The following is a 22,601-nucleotide window of genomic DNA, read 5'->3' on the forward strand; positions in this document are numbered from 1 at the left end:
ATTTTTATTTTCTGCCTTTGAGCTTTATTCTTTTAGGTGTACCATTAAAAATTAGTCAGCTGTTAATGTGCTGAAGTCTTTAGGTAGCTAGATGATTCTTTGAAAAGAACTAAAGAACACCTGCAATGTCTTAAGGTAATAACCGTCAAACTGTCATAGGCAAAAGTAACAAGCAAAAATATTTGCAACAAAAGAAAAGAGAAGACAGCCGTTGGAAAGGGAGGAAAATATATATATAAAGCGGGTTGTAAAAGCAGTTAATGCTAAACATGTGATGTTTATGCCAATAGAATGAGTCAGATATGCTTCAAGTGAAATACTGTATTTCGAGCTGCCTAATGTCACTAGTGCCTGCAGGGACAGTTTGCTAACTCTCCATGAACACACAGCCAGCTCTTCAAAGTAATTTCCACTATGCAACAGCGGAGCTTTAAAGACATCCTCTCTTATTGATCTCGTTTTTGCATGATTCAACTTGTTAAGAACAAGATAATGTTCCTCTGATAAACATTGATATTCTATAGGTAAGGAGAATTTCTTTAGTCTAACATTTTTATTGTCATTGTTTGTATCTATGCAGACAGCTTAACCTGATCTGAGAATCTGGTAAGTCATTAAAATGGCTTTTTTTTTCTTTTTTTTTTTTCCCCAGCACTTAATCTTCCTTTAAACTCTAGCCAACTGCTTGCATTCCTGACCTTCTGGAAGTACTGAGCCAATACTGAAGACCAGTCATGGCACTTGCTGTTACACAGTCAGGGCAGGGCCATAATTTCTCCAGATTTTGCTTTCTTCATGTTAAAGCCAATGAGGCAGATGCAAGCACCTGATTTCTCAGAAAGAAAGCACTGATTGAAAAAATCCATATCCCTTCCCTTCCTTTCCCTCTTCCTTTTTGTGCCATATTCCCCGAGCTATGGACTCATATGAAAACTAAAGGAAAGGAGCAAATAGGATAATTTCACACTAATTGAATCCATCGTGCAAAAATGCTGCAGATTTGGATTTTCTCTCTTGCTTTGGCTTTTTTTGGGGGGGTGGGGGTGTGGGGTTGAGACCTAGCTTGTTCTTAAATGTATATACATATAAAAACATATTCTGTGTATTAAAATACCATATTGATGATCTCTTTTATTTTTTTTAAATTCTTTTGCGAAAAGTTTACCACAGAGTTGAAAAGGGGAGGAGAAGTACATACCTGACACTAGAGTATGTCATCTGGACAGACTGGCTATACAGTAAAATCTAGGGTTTAAGCACAATTTTGAGTGATCCTGTAACTTCAGCCCAGGCTCGGTCACTTAAGACATATATATGGCTGTTGTGCTGTAGGTCAGCTGGCTAGCCGTTTGCATGTTACCCCTCACAAACCTGCAGTAGTCACAATCCTAATTTATCATGTATATCTACATATCTTTTATGTAAGTGCGTTAGATAGGATAAAATCTTGTAGAAATTAATTGCAGAAACTCAACAGTCTGTTTGTGTCTAGGGGATGAGAGTGGTTTCTAGGGATCCCAGAGAAAAGTTAATGTCTGCAGCAGAAAGGTGGGTAGGTGGTAGACTCCATCAGCCGAACTTTGCTGTGTATTGTGTATTGACACAAATTTCAAGCTCTGAGTAAACCAGACTCCTTAAAGGACATGCCTCGTTTACCTCTTGAAGAGTGGCAGATGCTTCCAAGGTCCCTCAGAGGGAAGTCCTGCCTCCCTAGCTGGGTGCCTGAGCTGTACCAAATAGGTATATATACCTATTATACCAATACCAAATACCAAAGGCCTCTCCCTGGAGGCCTTTTAGGGCAGCCCTTTTCCTTAATTAGATTTCTTCTTGGGGGACTTTTTCATTAGGCATCTACTGCGTAGACTCAAGAGTTTAAATTAGGGATGCTAGTTCCCAGCTATGGGTCATAAATTGAAAATTATTGATACCAGAAATTATTTATGCGAGAAGTTAGCATCCCTGTATTTCTATCATAGAAAACAAATACTGGACTAACCATTTAAAACTGAATAATTATAATAAAAGAATTTCAAAACTCTAAACACTACAAAAGATTTAGCATGGAAAACAGTCCCACCAGTCAAGTAATGTAGGTTCCATCTAAGTACACGCCTGGATCAATAAAATCTAGCTTAAAGGCCCACGTAAGATTTGCTTACCATAAGATCTAAATGACCAGCAGGATCTCTTTCTCCACTAACTGAAAGGACCTTAAGGAGACTAGACTTGTATTTTAATATCTCAGGTGCAAAATTAGATGGGATCAGCCCAGGCAGGTATTCCACACTTGGGGAAAGGGTGAAATTTGTCTTCAGATAAGGAGAACTGTATTTATTGATAGATTGTACACAACCTTAAACATTGCAATGTATGCAACCAATATATAGTAATTGCTTTTTTAAGAAAGATAAGCCTGTTGGGTGCTACTCCTAAAATTAATTTGCAATCATGTCCATTTTGACGGTTTCTATCCTATTTAATCTGCACGCATACTGCATGTATGAAGCTCTGATTGGTTCTTGTGGGATACAAATGTTGTTATAAAAGTGCCATAAGTCTTTATATTACCTGACTTTACATATGTATTTCATAAACCTTTAATTTAGTTTGGATTAGAGAAATTGCAAGGTTAAAAAAAGAAAAAACCTTCAGGTAGAGATTTAAAATAAGACATGACCTTATCATTGCCAGCTTTATTTTATGGCTAATTCAGCCACTGTTGGCTAATCACTGTTGGCTAAAGAGAGAAATTTTTTTGCTTTTTGTATTATCCCTGAGCATGTGTGCAGTATGTCTTTGATTGATTAGTTAAGTAACCTCTCTACTGTTCCACCTTTTTCAGTGGGGCTTATCTAAGGAGCTACAGAAACTCATATCTAGGTAACGAAGAGATTGAGTATTTTTGAATTATCATTGAATGATCACAAGAGGTGCTTCTAAGTGTTTTAGCACAGCTGTTTTCTAAGGCAGGGTTTTTACATGCACATTTAAGGGAAAGTAACAAACATTCAATATATTTATTATCATGGGAAATTCCAGTATCAATAATTTATTCTTTTCATTTCATACAGTAAGCAGTGCTGAGACCATATATATTAAGGAAACAAACTATAGATGTTCATGATTCTGATGTATATCCATCTTAATATGTGTATTATAATACATTCATGAGTACAAAGGCACTGGAGCTTTTTCAAATAAATAAGGTAATAGACTGATACTCCGAGGATATAAGCCTGTATCTGTTTCTGTTTACATACTATGCAACGTTGCACATTCTGGTATTTAATACACTATTGGTCTAAATGTCATCTTATTTTTTGGCTAATCTAAATATGAACCATATTGTACTCATGTAAATTAAGTTGCTCTACTGGTGATGTGCCTTGGAATCACTGAATTTACGTCTATTGATGTTGGTGGTGAATACAACTTTTGTGTTATACATACATGTAGGTTGCAATAATTTCTGTTGTAGACTTGAGCCTCTCATAGAAAAATAGTAATTGAAAAATGGTCTACACAGTCTGTGTAAGAAAATAGTAATTTTCTTTAAAACATGAGGTAGTGCTATGGTTATGACTCAAATTTAATTACTTTTGTGACATTCCAGTTTTACTGTCTTTTTGTTGTATCCTTTACAACTTGGAAAGAATAGTAAGATGTGTAGACACCATTTTTTCATACTTTTATGTAACAGCACAGCGTATGTTGCATGCAGTCTGAAAGAGAGACCAACCCTGCACTCTCCGAATACCTTTACTATCAATGAGGGAATGGAGAATCAGATCAAGTTTATTGTTTAGGATAAATAGAACCATAATCGACTATTCAAGGATGCTTATGCAATTTTGCTTATTTTTCCAACATATTGAGTAATTCTGCAATGAAACAGAACCAGCTTTGTATCTTTTTTTTTTCAAGTTTAACCTTTCTGACTAAATGTTGCCTGTTTTTCTGTTACTGCAAAGAGCTCCATTTTCATCTCCTTCATCCTGGGTATTGATTAAAGTTCAACATCCAGGATGAAAGGAGTCAGTGCAGTCACTACTTATTCACACCATTAAAAATTGAAAGAGAATCAGACCCAGAAGCTCTTGTTCTGGTTTTGTTGTTTTGTGTTTTTTTTTTTCTTATAAAAATGTTAGTTCACACTTCATTTCTACTTAAGAATATTTTCAGCATTAAATTGATTCCCTACAATAGTGAAGTTGGAGTTATGTAAGTAGTTACAATATTTAGCAAGCAGCTTGCTAAAATCCCTCTAAGCTCATCAAGAATTAGACTTACCCTATTGTGTGTAGAAACCTGGATCCTACAAGATTTTCATGAGAGGTAAGTCAGAGCAGACTCCAGACTAATTACCCTAAGGTGCTTTAAGGATCAAGGAATGAACCTCCTTACATTCACAAGGAAAATTTAAGAGAGAGGAAGAAATTCTAGATGGTATGTGAGGAAGATGGGGTCTACCTCACCTAAAAGGCAGGTAAATGTTATGTGCCAGGTTTATTTGGTGTACCAGGCCATCTGTTTCTCCTAAAATCAGTGCCTAAATTCACTATGTAGTCAGTGGAGAAAGTTTTTCGAAAGCCTTAAAATGAAGATGTTTTCAAATTTATGGGTTTCACTTTAAACAGGCAGAATTTCTTTCTGGATCTTTCCAATGCACTTTCCTCTCTATCACAGGGAACAAAGCTATTTGGGGAACTTAAGCCCCTAATTTAGGAGAGCTGTAGACACCTAAAGGGTAGGTGCACCCTGGTGTCTAAATTAGATTGTCTGGATCCCACTATTTCTGAAATAAAAGAGTAAAAATCTATCTCTCTGAAATTGGCAAAGAAATTTTAATCTTTATCTTAAAAAAAAAATTCTAACCAATTAATGATGTAGCTATGTTGCATGATCAGTTGTGGTAATTACATTTTTAATTACTTTACCCTTAGGACCTGATTCTGATCTTATTTCCAATGGTATAAAGCAACGGTAACTTAGATAAAATCGATGCAGCTAAACTAAAATATAATTGATGAGAGGTCAGAATTGAGCCTTAAATGCTATGCTAAAAGTGGAACTAATCAGAAAGCTAAATGGGTTTATAATTTGTGCAATTGACATTTTTGTAATATAAATCTCCAAGAAGTTAACCTTTGGATATAGAACTTGGGTTTCCCTTAGAGCCTCATAGCGTTCAGGGAAGAGAAGCCACTAGAATGTCTGTACAAAGATGATTCTGTATGGTTTTTAACACCGTGTAGTAAATTCTTTCATTAAATGATTGGTGTCCTTCCAGTTTAATATGTTTCTGCATCAGACAAGTCTTTGTGCAAGGTTTTTCAGTGAGCAGGCACTGGAGAAGCATTGAACCATATCATGTTCTCAAATAAGAAAAAAATCCTCCCAAATCTAAGGTTATTTTAAGAAATAGGGAGATTTAGGAACCAAAGTCTACTCAAAGTCAAGAATACTTAAGGGCTTTTGGAAAATATATTTAGAGTTTACTGTTTATGTAATAGATGCTAGGGAAAGTTGTTTTTTTTTTTAAATCATGCCAATTTACCATATATAATTGCTTAAGTCCTAGATATGTGTTATTCATGTTACAAGTTTTAATATTACTGGTTGCAGAAAAAATACAAACTGAAGATATTTTCATACAAATTTTGTGTGTTTTATTATTAAGTAAATATGTACATTATCTCTAAAGTAATTATTGCTGTTTAATAGGCAATTATTAATTTATGTTTTATATTCTAATCAAACAACTAGCTTCACTTTACAAAACATATTCCCCCTAAGTTAATGGGTTTTACCACTGCTTTTGCATGACAGGATTTTTTAATAGCTCATGCATACTGCAGAAATTATTTCATTTGTGACAACCAACATTGTATCAAATGGATTTTTTCTCAGTTATCGGAATGTACATGAATTTTTATACTTCAAGGGAAATTTTGAATATTGTATTTCTGTCAGTGGCAGTTCACAGTGGTGACCTCACTCTGGTCAGCGAAACTGCTTCTTCCACAGGCCCTGACCGAGGGAGTCACAGGCTGACTACCCCACCTTCCTCTCATGGACATGGCTTTCACTCCTGTACACAGTCACTCACTTCAGGCTTGTTACTTCTGGTATTTATCACAGTAGCAGAGATTCCCAGACAGGTAGTTATCTATCCTCTTAAATGCTAGAGATTTAATATTCTTTGGGAGAAGAAATACAGGCTCATAACATGAAAAAAGAAAGAAATGAGCCATTTTTCCAAGGAATTCTTCCTGCGTCCCCTGGGAATACCACCCATGCTGCTTTCAGAAATACGCCTATTGTTAACAGTGCCATTATAATGCATTTCACAGGAATTTGGAGGGCTGGAACACAAGTTGTACACATTTTAGGAATGTTAGTAGAGTAACATTTTTTCCCCACTGAACACTTAAGTCTTTGAAAGCATCAGTTTGATCAAACCTCTGTCACAGTGATAATTATTGCTTTGTGCCGACATCCTTATAGAATATTTATGTGCTTTTCTGTTAATATTTGATCAACTGTTTTTATTTTTTTGGCATGGCACTTTGTTTCCACGTTTTTGTTGGTTATGTCTGAAACAAAATGCTTTGTTATGGGGCTGGAATTCATTCAGTTGTCACTTGAAAATCCTACACTAGATAAATATCATCGTACTAGTCCGTGGGCCTCCAAAGCCACAGTTCTAATCACCTCATATCCTCCAGCAAATGCAATTTTCACTTTTACACAAGTCAAACTAGGGTGGCAATATTAGCTACACAGTAGCAATGAGAATGTATTAAGGGTTTTTGGTTTTGTTGTTTTTTTTTTTTTCCCCCATGAGTAGCATCCTTGAAGCTGACATCTTTTTGTGACTGAATAGATGACAGCATGAAATTCAATTACAGCAAACAGTCTCAGTCATTACACCTGTCTGCTTCCAGAGGAAAGTATTTGTAAATTGTGCTTTATCCTTGCATTCCCTAAAACCTCCGTCTGTAATTGACACTTGCCAGCAGAGATGACTGGAGACAGAAGGAGAACATAATGTGTCTGAGTAGCCCACCAGGGAAAAGAGTATCATCATCTTAAGGAGTTTTGTGCTGTTTTGTTTTCTTTAATGAAGAATAATACCTGTGTGCCAAGGATTTTCTGTGAGGCTGGTGGCAGATGTTTCTGCTAAAAAAAAAAAAAAGGTTATGAAAGATGAATCACAAAAGAAGGCAGGACAAAAGAAAAATCTAATTAACATAGAAATATTTCTTCTGCAAAGGAAAACAAATGCTTCAAGAGAACAAAAGCCCCTCTCTGTTATTTTCAAGGCTGGTTTGTTACTCTAACACATTTGTAAGAATCAGGTTTGTGCCTAACATGTCAAAACTTATTCACAAAGCAAGAGTTGTGGATACCTTGGGAGTCCATGTTGTCACTTGTTACGCAACTCAGCATCCGTTCAGCACTGACTGATGCCCAAGTCGCCAGTTTTGGAAGAAATGGGATGCAAACATGACAATAATATTTGTACCAAACGCCAGGCAGAAGAAACAGGGGAGTTCACAGTATGGGTCTAGGCGTAGGCTCTGACCAGAAAAAAACCCAAAACATGTAGACAGACTGTCAGCCCTCATCTTTCTAAACTGTTTAATTTCTTTCTGTTAAGCTCTTTTTCTTTCTTCTTATTGGTTTCCCTCCCCAGAATTTTGCCACAGTAGACAGCATGTAAAACCGATCCAGCTGGTGAGTTTTGAGCTTGAGGAAGAAATTACCAAACCATTAACTGTTTTAAATGCATCAGATATATAAAAGATATAGACAATTAGTAAATCATTACATATTTGGTAAGAATGCTATTTGAAGCATAAGCTTTCTTACAACTCCCCTAATAATGTTAGGGGAGATCAGAATGTATTTATTGGTTTTCCTCATTTTTTTAATTACATTTATTAATTGATTTGCAAAAGTATTTGGGTAACTACTGCTTCTGTTCCTCTCTGTAAGTCAGCAGGTAATTTGAGAGTTTCTGAACCGCAAAAGCAATGGCAAAAAATGTGATGGAGTAATGCAGTCAAGTATTACTTGACTACATTGCCTGTTACCACGTAATCAGGACATCCCCAAGTGGCCCAGAGAGCTGTGTGTGCCTCCACTCATGCCTTACAGAGCATTGTAAGCACACTGTGTTATATTTATGAGCCGGAAAGTAAAGTGTGTCAGAGAGGAAGTTGAAATGGCTTCTCTGTAGGATATTGTTAGTGTAAAATATCTGATTTATTTGGGTCTCTCTTTGAATGCTGCAGCTTGTAAACACAGCGGGGAATTTCTCTGTCATTGATCCAAAGCAATGGGTACTAATGGCATAATACAGTGGTACTCAATAACCTTTTATCATGGGCTGGTTTGTCATGTGGAGACTTAACTGAGGGGAGAGAAATACACTGTAACAAAAAAGGAAGTCTTATGAATTTCCATCTATCCATTTAATAATTTTCAGTTTAAGAGCTATCATATTCCTTCCTGTTTTGTTTTTTTTTTTTTTGCGTGAACTATCATACAAAATATAATGAAAATTATTGTACATATTAGTGCAAACATGAAAAGAAATGTAGGCATTTTTCCCCAAGAATTCAAAAGACAAGCTGTGGCAGATCTCTATCATGGCTTGAGTAGCACTGCCATATTGCAGTGCTCTAAAATTATTTTTTTTTTTAATTTTTTTTTTATCCCCAGACAAAGCCTTTGTGTATTTATGGGAAACAGAATAAACAAATAGGGAAATATCTACACAGTAAAGTCTTAAAATTTGCCTGGTACCTGCAAACTCTTGTCAAGGTACTGGCTTCAAAACATCATAAAAACACAGCGAGGTTCCACATGCTGACCCCAGGCCCCTGACAGCAGTAGCTGCAATTCCTCAAGGTGTGTAATCTGTTTGCCTACCACTCTTATTTAGTAATTTCAGCAATTCTGGTGCCTAAGTTTCCCTTCAGAGCAAACCAGAACAGGATGGGAGGCCAGGTTATGACTTCATTTAGATGCTTTCTCTTGGGAGCAAATTAGTACCAAGCCAGTGCAGAAGGGTGCCATTTGGGTAATCTCGGTGCGGGATTGTTAATAGAGTATAGGGAGTCTTGTATTCTCTTCCTTAACAGCTATTTAAGAGCTAACAACAATATAATTTTCTACTACTATTTTCATATATATATACATGGGTTCATTTTGCATTTGTTATTGGTAAGACGCCAGATTCCAGTCTCACTTAAAATAGATGTAGAGTCAAAGCAACTCTGTCATCTAAAGATTTCTGCCAAGAAAGGAGACAGTGAAGACATTTTAAAAAGAAATAATAGAGTAGGTTATAATCATTGGGATGCTGATATCTCTGTTTTTCCATTGTTTGCATCTGTTAGCAATGTCCACTTCAGGCTGAATACTCAAAACACCCCCCCGCTGCTGTAGAACATTGTTGCAGAAAAATGGTGTTAATGCTTCATGCAATGTAAAACTTACATCGGGCCCTAAGATACAGTTTTACGGGGATGTAAAAATTGATCTTTTTGCTGCTGCATGAAAAAAGTGGTTTGAGTGATTGCTGCATATCTTTGCGATATGAAAAGGAAAGAGGCCAAAAGCCAGGAGTTTTTGTCCTTTGAGAAGTGCTGTAAGGGTCCCATGCTATGAAAATGTTACTGTTGATTTCAGCAAGTACAAGGCAAAGCTCAGATTGTCTTAAGCACATTATTGCTATTATAAAATAAAGAAATATAAAAAATAGTCAAGGAAGGCTGATAGCCCCTTCATTCATTAGTCTTTGTATAACAAATGATGAAATGAGTTGCAAACATAGATTTGGTAGCATTTATTGATAGGGAGTTTGGTCCTGTGCTAGGAGCATTTACTGATGTTCGTTTGTGAAACTTTCTACATGAAGTGGGACTGCAGGATTGAAACCTGAGGATTTTTAATAATTAGTTTTAAACACATGAACTACTAAACACCCAGAATGCTGCTTCTAGAGAGACTTTTTTAAAAGTATCAAATTAAAGGTCTCCATGACTGTTGCTGTTGATGGAGCTGGGACACATTCAAGATGCAGAACTTTAGGAAATCTCAGAGAAATGGCTAGGTATGTTTCTTTTGCTGAGTTATCTTTTTTTCAATAAAAAGGTGTTACAGTTCATTTTGTGCTAGCAATTGGTGCATTATACCTAGTTCCTCTTATATGTGAAAGTCTAGCTTCACATGTTTTCACTTTTCAGTTTTTATTGTTTTGTTTTAGTATTTTGTACTTGTTTTGTTTTATTTTCTGATACAAAATGCAAAAGATTTAATTTTGCATCTGTCTGTCTTTTGGAAAGTACACTGGATCATGGGATATGTTAGGCATGAGAACTAGAGACTAGCTAAGCACAGAGGTTAAAGGCATGAGCAATATTATGTTATAACATTTTCAGAGGACACTAGACTAAAAGCAATGCCTTCTAAAACATTCAGTACAGTTTTCTGTACATAAATATTTGCACGTATTAATAATACACCATATGCTTGGCTTAGCAGTATAGATGTAACACATCAGTCTACCAGATGCAATATTCTCTCTGGAGCAGAATATTTCCTTGGAATATCCTGCTCTTTTTGACACCTCAGTTTTAACTTTTTCTATAACTTGATCTGAAAATGATGACCAGCTTGAAATCTATATAACTTGAGGGCTTTATCAGTAAAGCCCAGCAGAGTTATATTTCTCTGTGGCTGTGATGTTGAAACCTGGTGAAAAATCAATTTTTCCTTTTGCTGAATGGTATATTTGAAGCATTTAAAAAAGGTGAATGAGTGTACTGAGGGCCTGTCATTCTCGGAGTACATTCTTATGCAGTATGTGTAGGTACATCTGCCTGTTAGCCCTGAGAGGCTGTGTGCGTTTGATGCATTGGATGTTGTGTCAGCAGGATGGAGAAAAAGAAGAGACGAGGTATATCAGAAAGAAAGTTGATAGCAAATGGTGTTTTGAAAGGCTGTATCCCCCAGTGTAATATATTATGGAAACAATGATTCTGACAAGTGATGCTTCTTTGTAACCTGAAGTGATACAGTAGGGATTATTCATGCTCAAGTCATTCAGGACTGGGTACTTAGTTGTCTAGAAATGCTGTAAAAAGTGTCTTCATCACGAACAACTCTGTTATAGGTGCAGTGGCAAGAGCTGGATTACTAAATGAAAAAAATACCTGAAACAGTTTTAGTAGTAGTAGTAGTAGTTTAGCTACCAATAAAAACAAAAACTATCATGTTTAATTGTTTTTATAGAGTTATATTTTTTGTGATTTAATACCATATTTTATCTTGTATTTAGGGATGATTTGTATGCTTTAACTCATTTTCAAACTTGCTCAAACTTAGTTGTTTCAAAACCATAAATAGGTTGTTAATTAATTAATAAGGGCTGGCAATGAGCAAACGGCTAAAGGTTTAAAATCAGGTGTCAGGAAGCCAGAGCAAATAAAACATGAATGCAGAACAGTCTGTAAGAAAGGCACAGAGAGAATACGGAGGAAATTATTTTACTAGAATAAAGAATTAAATGCTTCTGACCTGTACACTCTCATTAAGCACAGATCAAGAAATGCAACCCAAAAGGCAGGACAAAGATAGCGTGTACATCTAGCCTCTAATGTCAATAGACTGGCTTATGTGGTTGCTCTAATTTACAGATATTTCCTTGCCTTAGCAACAGACTGGTGTACCCTGCCAGAGGAGGATATTCTGGCTTCAACGAATTTCATTATTCCCTTCTTCACCCAACAAACGTGGGGACACAAAATAAGCTTAGGTAACTTACGGCATTAAAATGCAGTGGTGGAATATCATGTGGTATGGGAATTATGCACAACATAATTGTCTTCAGAGCTACCGACATATATGGGGTTCAGGGTTGGACTTTCTCTTCTTCCCGATGTGCTGCTTCTACCAATGAAAAGTAGCACAACAATTTTTAGTTAGGAGGAGGGAAAAGGCCAAAACACAATAAAAAAAAAGAAAAAAACAAAGCCAGCTTTTAATCTGACCGTTCTTGAATTAAAAGGATATTAATTGACAGGAAATATATTTAAGATAGCATTTATTTAAGAATTTTGAATACTGTCATGCAATGTTGATAAACCACTGAGATTTTGTTTTGAATGGAAATTCCTTAAGAATGGAATATGCTTGTTTGTGGTGCACTTTGTATAGATGTTAAGTAGGAATCTCACATAGTATGTTTCACTTTCCTGAATAAAATCTTCCCCCTTCTGTGTTCCTCCTTCTCTGCATTGCTGTTCCTTCCCTATGTATGCAGAGTTAACTAATAACAGAGGAAACAAGTTCATTTTGCTTCACTGCTTAAAAAAAATGAATTCTATGATCAACGGAATGAAAACATTTGATAAGCTGAAACAAAAGGCATCAAATGTTGAGAACAGATTCCAGTGACCTAGGTAATATAAAATTGTTTCATGATAAGTATGAACATTAACAATTTTAGACATCTAAAAATATAAAATTAGCAATTCAAAAACATTTATCTGGATGAGATAGAACATTATACATGAAGCATAATGACCTCTCTGAAATTCAGCCAGGATGCTGTGGTACTCATTTAGACAAAGAAGACAACTAGTTAATCATGGCAAAGAAAACTAGACAGAGTAAATTAGTTTGCTGCATTCCAGATTCTTAGCTACAAAAAAGAATATATTTCCCTAATTAGAGAGTGAAAATACTCTAAGCTTTTACAAAGAGAATGCAAGACGAGTGAGAGGGATCCTGGCTTTGGAATGGCGTATCAACCCATGGTGTTTGCAGGATACACTATTGTGATTTTATCAGTTAGGCAAACTACACTAAGGGGTCTTCAACTTTGATTATATTGATTATAGGCAACATAATAGTTCATAGTGAAAATTATCATGCATGGCTCAATCCTTAACTTTCATTGACTCTTGGAACCTCTAATGAAATGTAAATAAATTTAATTTAAAAACCTACATTAATATACATGTCATAATAAAAATGGCTAGAAAATTCACAATAAAAATAAGAAGTTAACAACCAAGTTTTAAGTTTTTTAGAGGATTATTGTCTTGATTTTTCTGTAGATCTTTTTACTTTCCAATTAGATTTTTATCCTCAATGCTACAGGAGCATGCATTCTGTATGTTTTCTTTTTATGTTCTTTAAATAAAGGAAAGTGAGTTTGCTAACTCACTAGTTCCTAGAATAGGAACTGTTCTAATTAGACTCAAGGTGAATAGCAAAAGAGAAAGCAAAGTTCACCTGTTTGTTACCTGGTATAAGAATCCTGCTTTATCTGAAGACTGTACCTAATTTTAGATAGCAAAAGCTTTATATACAGTTCTGAAATAAGGTTTTTCTTCTTTTCACCTAGAAAAAAAATTACATTTTTCAGATTTTTTTGTTCAAACAAACAGATATAAATAAATTTATCTGTAATTTTCATTTCCTTTCCTGTGTCTGAATCTGCTTTCTGCATACGACCAGGTTTCTGTACACATAAACGTCATCTTGCTTTTAACAGCAGGGGGCTGAGGATCAAGTCCTTTCTCTATTTATCTTTTGCATGAGCAGTGTTACATCCTTGAATTATTTCCACTGAATTGAAAGAGAACACAATCAAGTTCTGCACAGTTCCAATGCCATAGTTTTAGCTTTATTTCATAAGATCTACTTCTTAAATTGTATCATGCTTTCAAAAAATGCCAAGACCAAATATGGAAACTTCAGCCCTAAAGAGAGAATGTCCTGGAAAGATTTGAACTAATGAAAAAGAGGGGGTTTAGTCTCTTAACAAAGTTGATTTCATCACCAAGTCATGCTGTAGTCAGATAGTGAGACAGATTATTTTTTAAGCAGAAATGGAATTAGTTATATGAAATCAGCCTAAAACGTGATTTTGTTTCTAAAACATTATTTTTCTTTTTATGTGCATTTCAGAAACACATGCAACAAATATTTAGACTGTTAATTTACTGCACATCAGTCTAAAAATCTACCTTGCTATCTCAATCAGAATTAATTTGCTTGTTATTCCTATCCCATCAATCTCAGGTTCACACTAACTTGAACAATAACACTTTTTGCTGTTTGCACTTTAATTCGATTTCCATTCTAAGTTTATGAACAATAATAGGGTCCTGCTTGAATATTCATTAGCTTTGAATTGTGGGCTGTGAAAAGGTGCTTTCTTTTACCTTAATGAAAGTGGCTCAGCATGGGGTGGATCAGTAATGACATTTGATTTTAGGCATCCAACAAATTTGCTTTTTATTTATTGACACGTCTTGTCCAAACAGCTCCCTCGCAAGTTAGTGGAGTAATGAAAGAGAGAGTGCTGCAGAGGAGTGTGGAGCTTTCCTGGCAGGAACCAGAACATCCCAATGGAGTCATTACTGAATATGAAATCAAGTATTATGAGAAAGTAAGTGCTAAGATTATCTGTAATGTACAACAGTGTGCTGTTTGCTTCATGTTGGCTTGCTGTGTTGTGGAAAAATGTTAAAGCTATCAGCTATCAACTATCCTGTCTCTTCAAAGTCATGGTGTTTTTTAGTCATTTTTAATGACTAATGAATCCCTGCAATTCTTATTGCTATCATATGTCCCATATATTGTATTTTAGTATCCTAAAAATTAAATATCCACTCGAAATCTGCCTTTTATTCTACTTTTTTTATTTTATTGTGAAGTTGGGCTTGCATATTGTACCATGATATCTGCCATTTTCCTGTCTATTCTGCATTGTGTATAAAGCTTGTTTCATTTCCTTTTGTGTCACTGTAATTCCAGTCTTGAGATGATCTATCAAATACAGCTCTTGACTGCATTTGGTATTTCCTTATGAGCTGGGCCACTTCAGCTTGATGTTTGAAAACTTCCAAAGGACTTCCTACAGCTTCAGATGATAAATATTCCTTATTTGTCCTTTTAAAAAGTCCCAGCATTGTGAGATTTGTTTTTCACTTCTCTCAACACGATATTGAGGGCTGCTTTTCAATAGTAGGTGAAGTGATCTCCGTTTCTGGTGGAGCGAAATTGCAATCTTATTGATGTCAGTCAGAGTTTTGCCATCCATTTCAGTCTGTCTAGGACTTCATTCATGATAACTTTGAAGCACTCCCAAATAAAAAAATTCTGACAAGCTTATAAGCAGGGCCACATGGAACTGTAAGATGGATGAAAGCAGAGTGAAGACAGGTTGTGCAGCTACGTGTTTGTTATGGGACCTAGACTAAGCGTGGATCCTTCAGATTCCTTAGGAAATTTACTGTAGCACATAACATATTGCTAATTTTTATAAAACATACCGGGTGAAAAAAGAAAGAATTAAAATGCAAAGAAATGAACAAAGGAGGTCCTTTGTGAACACTCGTGAAGACATTTAATCTCTGCAAACAAGGAAAAAGCACCTCTATGTCAAAAAGAACATGCCAGCTTACTAGGTAACATAGAATTAGGTAAATTCAGACCAGATTAGATCTAAAATCAAGTCTCACATCTAATTTTCAGTGCTGAATTACACAAATATACTTATCAAAACTTCTTTATATAATTTGGGAGGGGAATAAAATGTTTATTTGTTGATGCTAACTCCAGTTTAAGTTGTTCACTTAAATGAATCTTGTAAGAAAATTTACCAGATATGTACAGATAGCTAAACAGTTCTTTTGAGGGAATTTTACTAATTTTAGCAGATAATGTTTGTTTTTCAAGCATGTGTGTGTGTACACACACACAAATAAAGTCCATACATCAAAAAAAAAAGCTTATGTATTTACCAAAGGGAAAACTTTTCTACACACACACACAAAAACTTAAAAAAACAAACTACCAACCAAAAAAAAATTTTTTTTTTAATATGCAGAGTAATTTCTAATCTGTTACAATAAAATAAATAATTAAAATAGTTAGTGGAAAATGACAGAAAAATGCTCAAGATACTAGACTTTTCATAAAATGATAACTTCTAGAATGTGACTTTTATTATTGTCCCTGTATATTCATGTTACTTTATGTAAGCAGCAGAATTTCACTGTCAGTTTCCTGTGTTTGCAAAGACAAGAACTGATGTTAAACTTCTTTTGTAATGTAAGGAAACCTGTCAGTACAACACTTACTACAGTGAAACTAGTAAAAGAGAATAAGCAACTCAACCTACGAACAATCACAGATAAACTGAACTATATACCTTTAATTCGGTGAGACGATTTCAACACAATTACTTAAGTGCTTGCCTTCCTTCCAAAATAATGCAGTTCATCTTGAAAAGTACTTCATAAGTTTCTTGCTCAGAATGAGGCAGTTTAAGTTTTGTTCCATTAGTTTAAAAGAAAAAAAAAATCTGAACTTTCAGCTCCTTTTAGAACCAAATTAAATCAAACATTTTTGTGGTTCTGAAATATTCTGATAAGTGGTTTTTTCACCTCTTACTTCTGGCTAGGGCTGGAATGAAACGTGCCTGAAATCTCCCAAGTAAGCCTGTCCTGTGAGATTTCTAACACAGGTTGTTTTTATTTCTTTGTTATTTATTTATTTTGAATGTAAGAACTGTTGACAATTCAAATAAGCCTCATTAATGCATCAAAACCCAAACTCTGAAATTCCACTGTGGCTTGCAGTCCTCAACTTGACTGTTTACGGTTTCCTTACACTTGTTTCTCATCTCACAGTCATTCCTGTTCTGTCTCACATACCAACATACATTCCACCATGGTCCTCACTTACAGATTATTTAAACCCTTTTGGAGAAGATATGAAAAACTGTTGCTAGCTGAGCCAGCGGGCTTACTCAAATGACAGATTGGGCAAGACCCAGGAGAAGCCATTACTGAATCTTAGAAAAGAAGTCATGTATGTTGTATTTAACCCTGTATTTCAGCAAAAGCCTTTGCTGCTTTACTGACTGCGAAGGGGAAGGTTCTCCATCATTTTTAGCTGGTGAAGTGTTATTGAAATGAGTTACAGATTTATTCCTTCCCTCTGTATCCATCTCATTAGCACTGCCTCGTATGGCTCATGCTTCTCTGGTCATGTGGTGCATTCAGATGGTTGGTTAATTCATCCCTTCTGCCCTTCAAATCAGGGTTACATCTGCCACTGAAAATCAACAGGGCTGCACATATCTATGCTGAAAGATAATCTGGATCAGTAAATGTGATGAATAAGTAGAGCTTTTTGAATACTGTAATGATCTGTGATACAGCTTTTGTAGTATTTGAAAGTGAGTTATTACTCATAGGGTTTGTAATCTTACAGCTTTAAATTTGGGGGGTGTTCATACTGAGCTGCTTTTCCTCGGTTCTTCTTGGTACCATAGAGTCAAAACCTGGGAAAAGACTAAAAGCTAGAGGAAAAAAAACCTAAATGAAGACTGAGTTAAGGACCTCAGAATTTGGTGAGAAATCCAGCCAGTAATACGTTGTCAGTATTGTGTTTTTTAAAGATGTTGGAAGGTAACTAGGGAAGATGTTCTGACCATGAAAAAACAGATTTTCCTGTCCTTGAACTGTTTAGACCCCACAGATCCCCCTGTAAAGCTGTGATCAAGCTATTTTCTCATCAAAATTTCACAAAATGTAATCAGAGCCAAAGAAGTAATCATTTGTCTGTCTTCTATGTCTGGATGTTTTATGAGTAACAACATGATCATCCCATTTGAATTTTATGTTACACTTAGAGCTCCTCATTGCATTGACAATGTTGTGTAATACTCCACAGAGTACACTTTATTTTTTATGTTGGGAAAAAAAGCGTTCAACAAATTGAAATAAACTACCAAGGCTGGCTGTCAGTTGCTGATGTGCAACCATGATAAAATCTGACCTGTAAATGTCATTTAATCTTTTGTCTTATTGTTTCCAGGATCAAAGGGAGAGGACCTATTCAACAGTGAAAACCAAGTCCACTTCAGCTTCTATTAATAACCTAAAACCAGGAACAGTGTATGTTTTCCAGATTCGTGCTTTTACTGCTGCTGGTTACGGCAATTATAGCCCCAGACTGGATGTTGCCACACTAGAAGAAGCCACAGGTAAACAATTAGATTTGTAGTAAATTAACACTTTCAACAGAAGTAGTAAGTAAAACAAGAAAGGAAAGTGGCATGGGCCATATTATTAAAACTAGAAAGAATGAAATTCTGTGTGAAGGTGGATTTTTGGCATTGTATTTTGAAGGATAAGCTTCATTTTGTTGTTTTATCATAGAACTACAAATTGCACTCATAATTAGCTAGATTTGTAACATATCAGGTTCTTCTCTTCTGATGTCCTTCTAACACAAAAAAATTTTTATTTTCATTCAAATATACACCGGTTCCCCCCCCCAAGAGAAGTGAGCAGTGGTGAATAACCCTAGTAGATTCTTCTGTAACTGAGGAGAGGAGGGAAAAGGAGCTTTCAGCCCACAGAGGCTTCTCCAGGTCATTTTTCCCTGTTTGATTTCCTGAAAAAAAAACCTTTATAGTTTTGTTTATGTATATGTGTCCTTTTTAGATGGAAGTCCATCCTTAGTGTCTTTTCAGTTCATTGGCTAGTTTCAATTTGGTTTAGTAAAGAAACAGAGGTCTCAAATATACTAGGTTTCTTTAAGGCTCATGTAATAAGTTGTAAACTGTGTAAAGAAAAAACAAACTCATTAAAAATCCTCACAATGGAAAGTATGAAGCTGAAGTACAAGGTCTCTCAGTACAATACATCACAGAATCTGGCTGTGACATCTCAGCAGAGGAATAGCATTATAGGAGAGCTTGCTCTTTCCTTGATGCTGAAACCAATCTTGTGCCCTTATTTGTCAAAAAATTACCGGGATACCTTTTTTCATCACAAATGTAGATATGCGCATGCATGCATGCTTAGAGAAAATCTTCCACATCTTGGGTCTTCACAAAGAAACTCTTCCATTACTGAGACCAGGCAGCCATGAGCCCATTGACAGGAACTGCCTGTGTCCCTGGCTACTTCACCCCTCTGTCGCAGACCCAAATTTGGTTACTCTGTTTTGAGTCACTTGCTTCATTTGGAGCTGAGAATACATAGCCTACAGGTTCAAAGGGTAGGGGTGCCAGCTTTGTCCTCTGCACTTTATCCAGCATACCCAAGGTGCGGACACACACTATTGTATCTTATTTAACTGCAGCCAGGTGTCGCCTGAACAGTTCGTGGGTATTCTTAAAACACAGCTGGTTAGGTCTTGGTTCCACCTTGGTTCCACAAAGAATATGAAAACCACTAACAATGAATAATAAATAACACATATCTAATAGACATAATTGAAATAATAATTATCATAATAGCAGCAATAAACTGTTATTACTAATATTATTAGTTCTGTGTCTGATGGCATGCTTTCCATCCATTGAGTTCTGCTTTAGACAGAGTCAACAACAGAATCCCCATTTTGCAGAGTGGGAACCTGAAGTACAACCAGGAGTAATTTCTTATTTTGAGTAGATTTCTGAAAACAAATTAGAAGTCTGTTATAATCTGTCATAAGTTTCTGCTAATTAGCTAATTTCTTGTCCATAGTGGTTTAAAATTAGTAGGCTAAAATGTTTCCCCAAAATTTCCTTAATTAGCTGGGTACTTGTATATATAGTATGCTTAACTATGATAGCCACCCAGCAGAAATCCATATCCTCTGCACTCACCAGAATGGATGTGGCAACCCAGACAGAGCTCCCACGGAGACACGCAGCCATCCAGGCCTCAGGCTGCAGGGAGTGCCAGAGCCTCTCGCCGGTAAGGGATGGCAGCAGGGAGAACAGCTGTGTGAGGTATGACCAGGTGGATGGTCTGCTCAGCCTGGTGGCAGAGCTACAAGAGGAGGTAGAAAGGTTAAGGATCATCAGAGAGCCTGAGAAAGAAATCGACTCAAGGAATCATGCACTGCCCTCCCTGAGATAGAAGCAGGAACAGCCACCAGAAAAAAACGAAGATCAAGGGGGTCCTGTATCCTCTCCCTGCCAGGCTGAAGGCAGTAGCCTAAATGAAAGGAGCAAATGGAGGCAAGTCCATGCTTGAGGCAGCAGGCAAACCCCCTCCTTGCTCACCTCACCTCCCCAGGTACCTCTGTACAACAAGTATGAGGCTCTGGATGTGGAAGGACAGTCCATGGATGAGGTAGACACCAGAGGTGCTGCCAAGGTCAGAAAGTCCTATCCCCCGCATCACGACCATCCTCACGAGGAAGAAAAGATGAGTTATATTTGTAGGCAACTCCCTTCTGAGGGGAACTGAATGGTCCCATACACCAGACAGGCCCTTCTCTTAGGGAAGCCTGCTGCCTCCCTGGGTCCCAGGTTAAGATCATCACTAGGAAACCAGTACGGCCTCCTGTGGCCCTTGGACTATTTTCCACTACTGCTCTTCCTTGTGGGTGGAGATGAAGCTGCAACTCATAGTCTAAGAGCGATCAAAAGAGACTTCAGGGCCTTGGAACAGTTGGTAAGGGAATTTGGAGCACAGGTTATTTTTTCTTCCCTCCTTCCAGTTGCAAGCAGTGACATAGGAAAAAACAGATGGTCCCAGTCTGTTAACGCATAGCTCCTTGACTGGTGACACCACCACAATTTCAGTTTTTTTGATAATGAGGTGGCCTACATGGCACCTGACTTGCTGGCATCAGATGGGATTAAACTTTCTCAAAGGGGGAAGAGGGTCTTTGCTCACAAGCTAGCGGGGCTTATTGAGAGGGCTTTAAATTAGACTCAAAGGGGAAGAGAGATAATATCAGGCACGACAAGCTGTTGGATAACGCACCAAGGTTAGAAGGATGGGGTACTAGGGAGGCCCCTCAGCCTCTTGCCCCAGGGAAGGACCTCAAAGGAACTAAAGTGTGCTCTGAAGGACCTCAAAGGAACTAAAGGGTGCTCCTCTAAGAGGGTGATACGGTCGACAGCCCAGATGAAGTGCCTCTACACCAATGCACATAACATGGGCAACAAACAGGAAGAGTTGGAAGCCACCATGCTGCTAGAAATATATGACCTGTTTGCCATTACTGAAACTTGTTGGGATGAGTCCCACAACTGGAGTGCAGCAATTGATGGCTACAGGCTGTTCAGAAGGGACAGGCGAGGAAGGAAGGGCAGAGGCATTGCCCTCTACCTCAAGGAATGGATAGAGTGTGAAGAGCTATCTCTGAAGAATAGCCACAAGAAGGTTGAAAGCTTATGGGTAAGAATCAAGGACCAAGGCAACAGAGGGAATGTTGTGGTTGGTGTCTACTGCAGGCTGCCCAATCAAGGGGAGTCTATTGATGAAGCCTTCTCACTCATGAGGCATCGTGCTCGCAGGCTCTGCTCCTGGGGGACTTCAGCCACCCTGACATCTGCTGGAAAAGTAGCACAGCAAGCTGTAGGCAATCCAGGAGACTCCTGGAGTGCATGGAAGATAACTTCCTATGTCAGGTAATAGAGAGCCCTTGCAGAAGGGATGCCAAGCTGCTGGTCAGCAACACGTGATAACATCAAGATTGGAGGCAGCCTGGGCTGCAGTGATCATGCACTGGTGGAGTTTGCAGTCCTGAGGGATATGGGGCAGGTGAAGAGTAAAGTCAGGACCCTGAACTTTAGGAAAGCAAACTTACAGCTGTCCAAGGAGTTAGTCAATACCACTCCCCGGGAAACTATCCTCGGGGACAAGGGAGCAGAACAGAGCTGGCAGATCTTTAAGGATGCTTTCTGTAGAGTGCAAGAGCTCTCAATCCCCAGGTGTAAGAAACTTTCAAATTTATGAAGTAAACATGCTTTATGAGGTAGGATATTTCTATTCTATACTGTGTTTGCCACAAATCAAGGTACTTGAATCGTACTTTTTGTTGGAATCGTTGCTGTTTATTAGAGAAACAAGTCCCTCAAGGAAGAAAATATAAATTCATAGAATATCACTTAAGTGGTAATTTTATCTTTTGAGTGACTGAAATATTTAAAAGTTATGTTAAATGACTTAAAGCCAGTGGATGTAAAGATGATCCTTCACTTTTTGTAATTAAAGGGGCTTGCCACTTGTTACAGCTTTCACTGTTAAAGTAAAAGGACTCAGCACAACCTGGCATGAAACATTCTGCTTTTGCCATGAAGCAGTTTAACCCAAGAAAGGTTGAAGTAATATGCAGATGTAAAATTTATTCCTTATGTCTGAAGTGACACTGAGCACATTCTTCAAGAAGGAAATCTTACAACGTGCAGGAGCAGGTGGTCCCCATGTGCCACAACACAAGCTGGCAGAGAAGACGACCGGCCTGGTTGAACAGGGAGCTTTTGCTGGGACTCAGGGAAAAAAGGAGAGTTTATCACCTTTGGAAGAAGGGGAAAGCAACTCAAAAAGAGTACAAGGATATCATTAGGTCAAGCAGAGACAAAATTAGAAAGAGGAAAGCCCAGGTAGCTCAATCTGGCCACGGTAGTAAGGAGTAACAAAAAATGTTTTCACAAATATATTAACAACAAAAAGAGAGCCAAGGAAAATCTCCATCCTTTATTGGATGTGTGTGGGAACATTGTCACGAAGGCTGAGGCTTGCCAATGTGACGCCAGTCTACAA

General features: G+C 37.2%; 1 protein-coding gene across 1 annotated transcript in view; it reads left to right on the forward strand.

Moving 5' to 3' along the window:
• The window catches only part of LOC104620526 (ephrin type-A receptor 7), a gene marked incomplete at both ends in the record, with an annotated part of 123,693 nt that extends 105,605 nt beyond the window's left edge, over positions 1 to 18,088 (forward strand). The window contains 2 exons of the mRNA XM_010286774.1: positions 14,355 to 14,479; positions 17,920 to 18,088. Of these exons, the coding sequence (XP_010285076.1) occupies positions 14,355 to 14,479; positions 17,920 to 18,088 (294 nt within the window). The remainder of the gene's footprint in view (positions 1 to 14,354; positions 14,480 to 17,919) is intronic.
• Positions 18,089 to 22,601: the final 4,513 nt, after the last annotated feature.

This window comes from Phaethon lepturus, unplaced genomic scaffold (assembly GCF_000687285.1).
Source record: "Phaethon lepturus isolate BGI_N335 unplaced genomic scaffold, ASM68728v1 scaffold9665, whole genome shotgun sequence".
Taxonomy (NCBI): Eukaryota; Metazoa; Chordata; class Aves; order Phaethontiformes; family Phaethontidae; genus Phaethon; species Phaethon lepturus.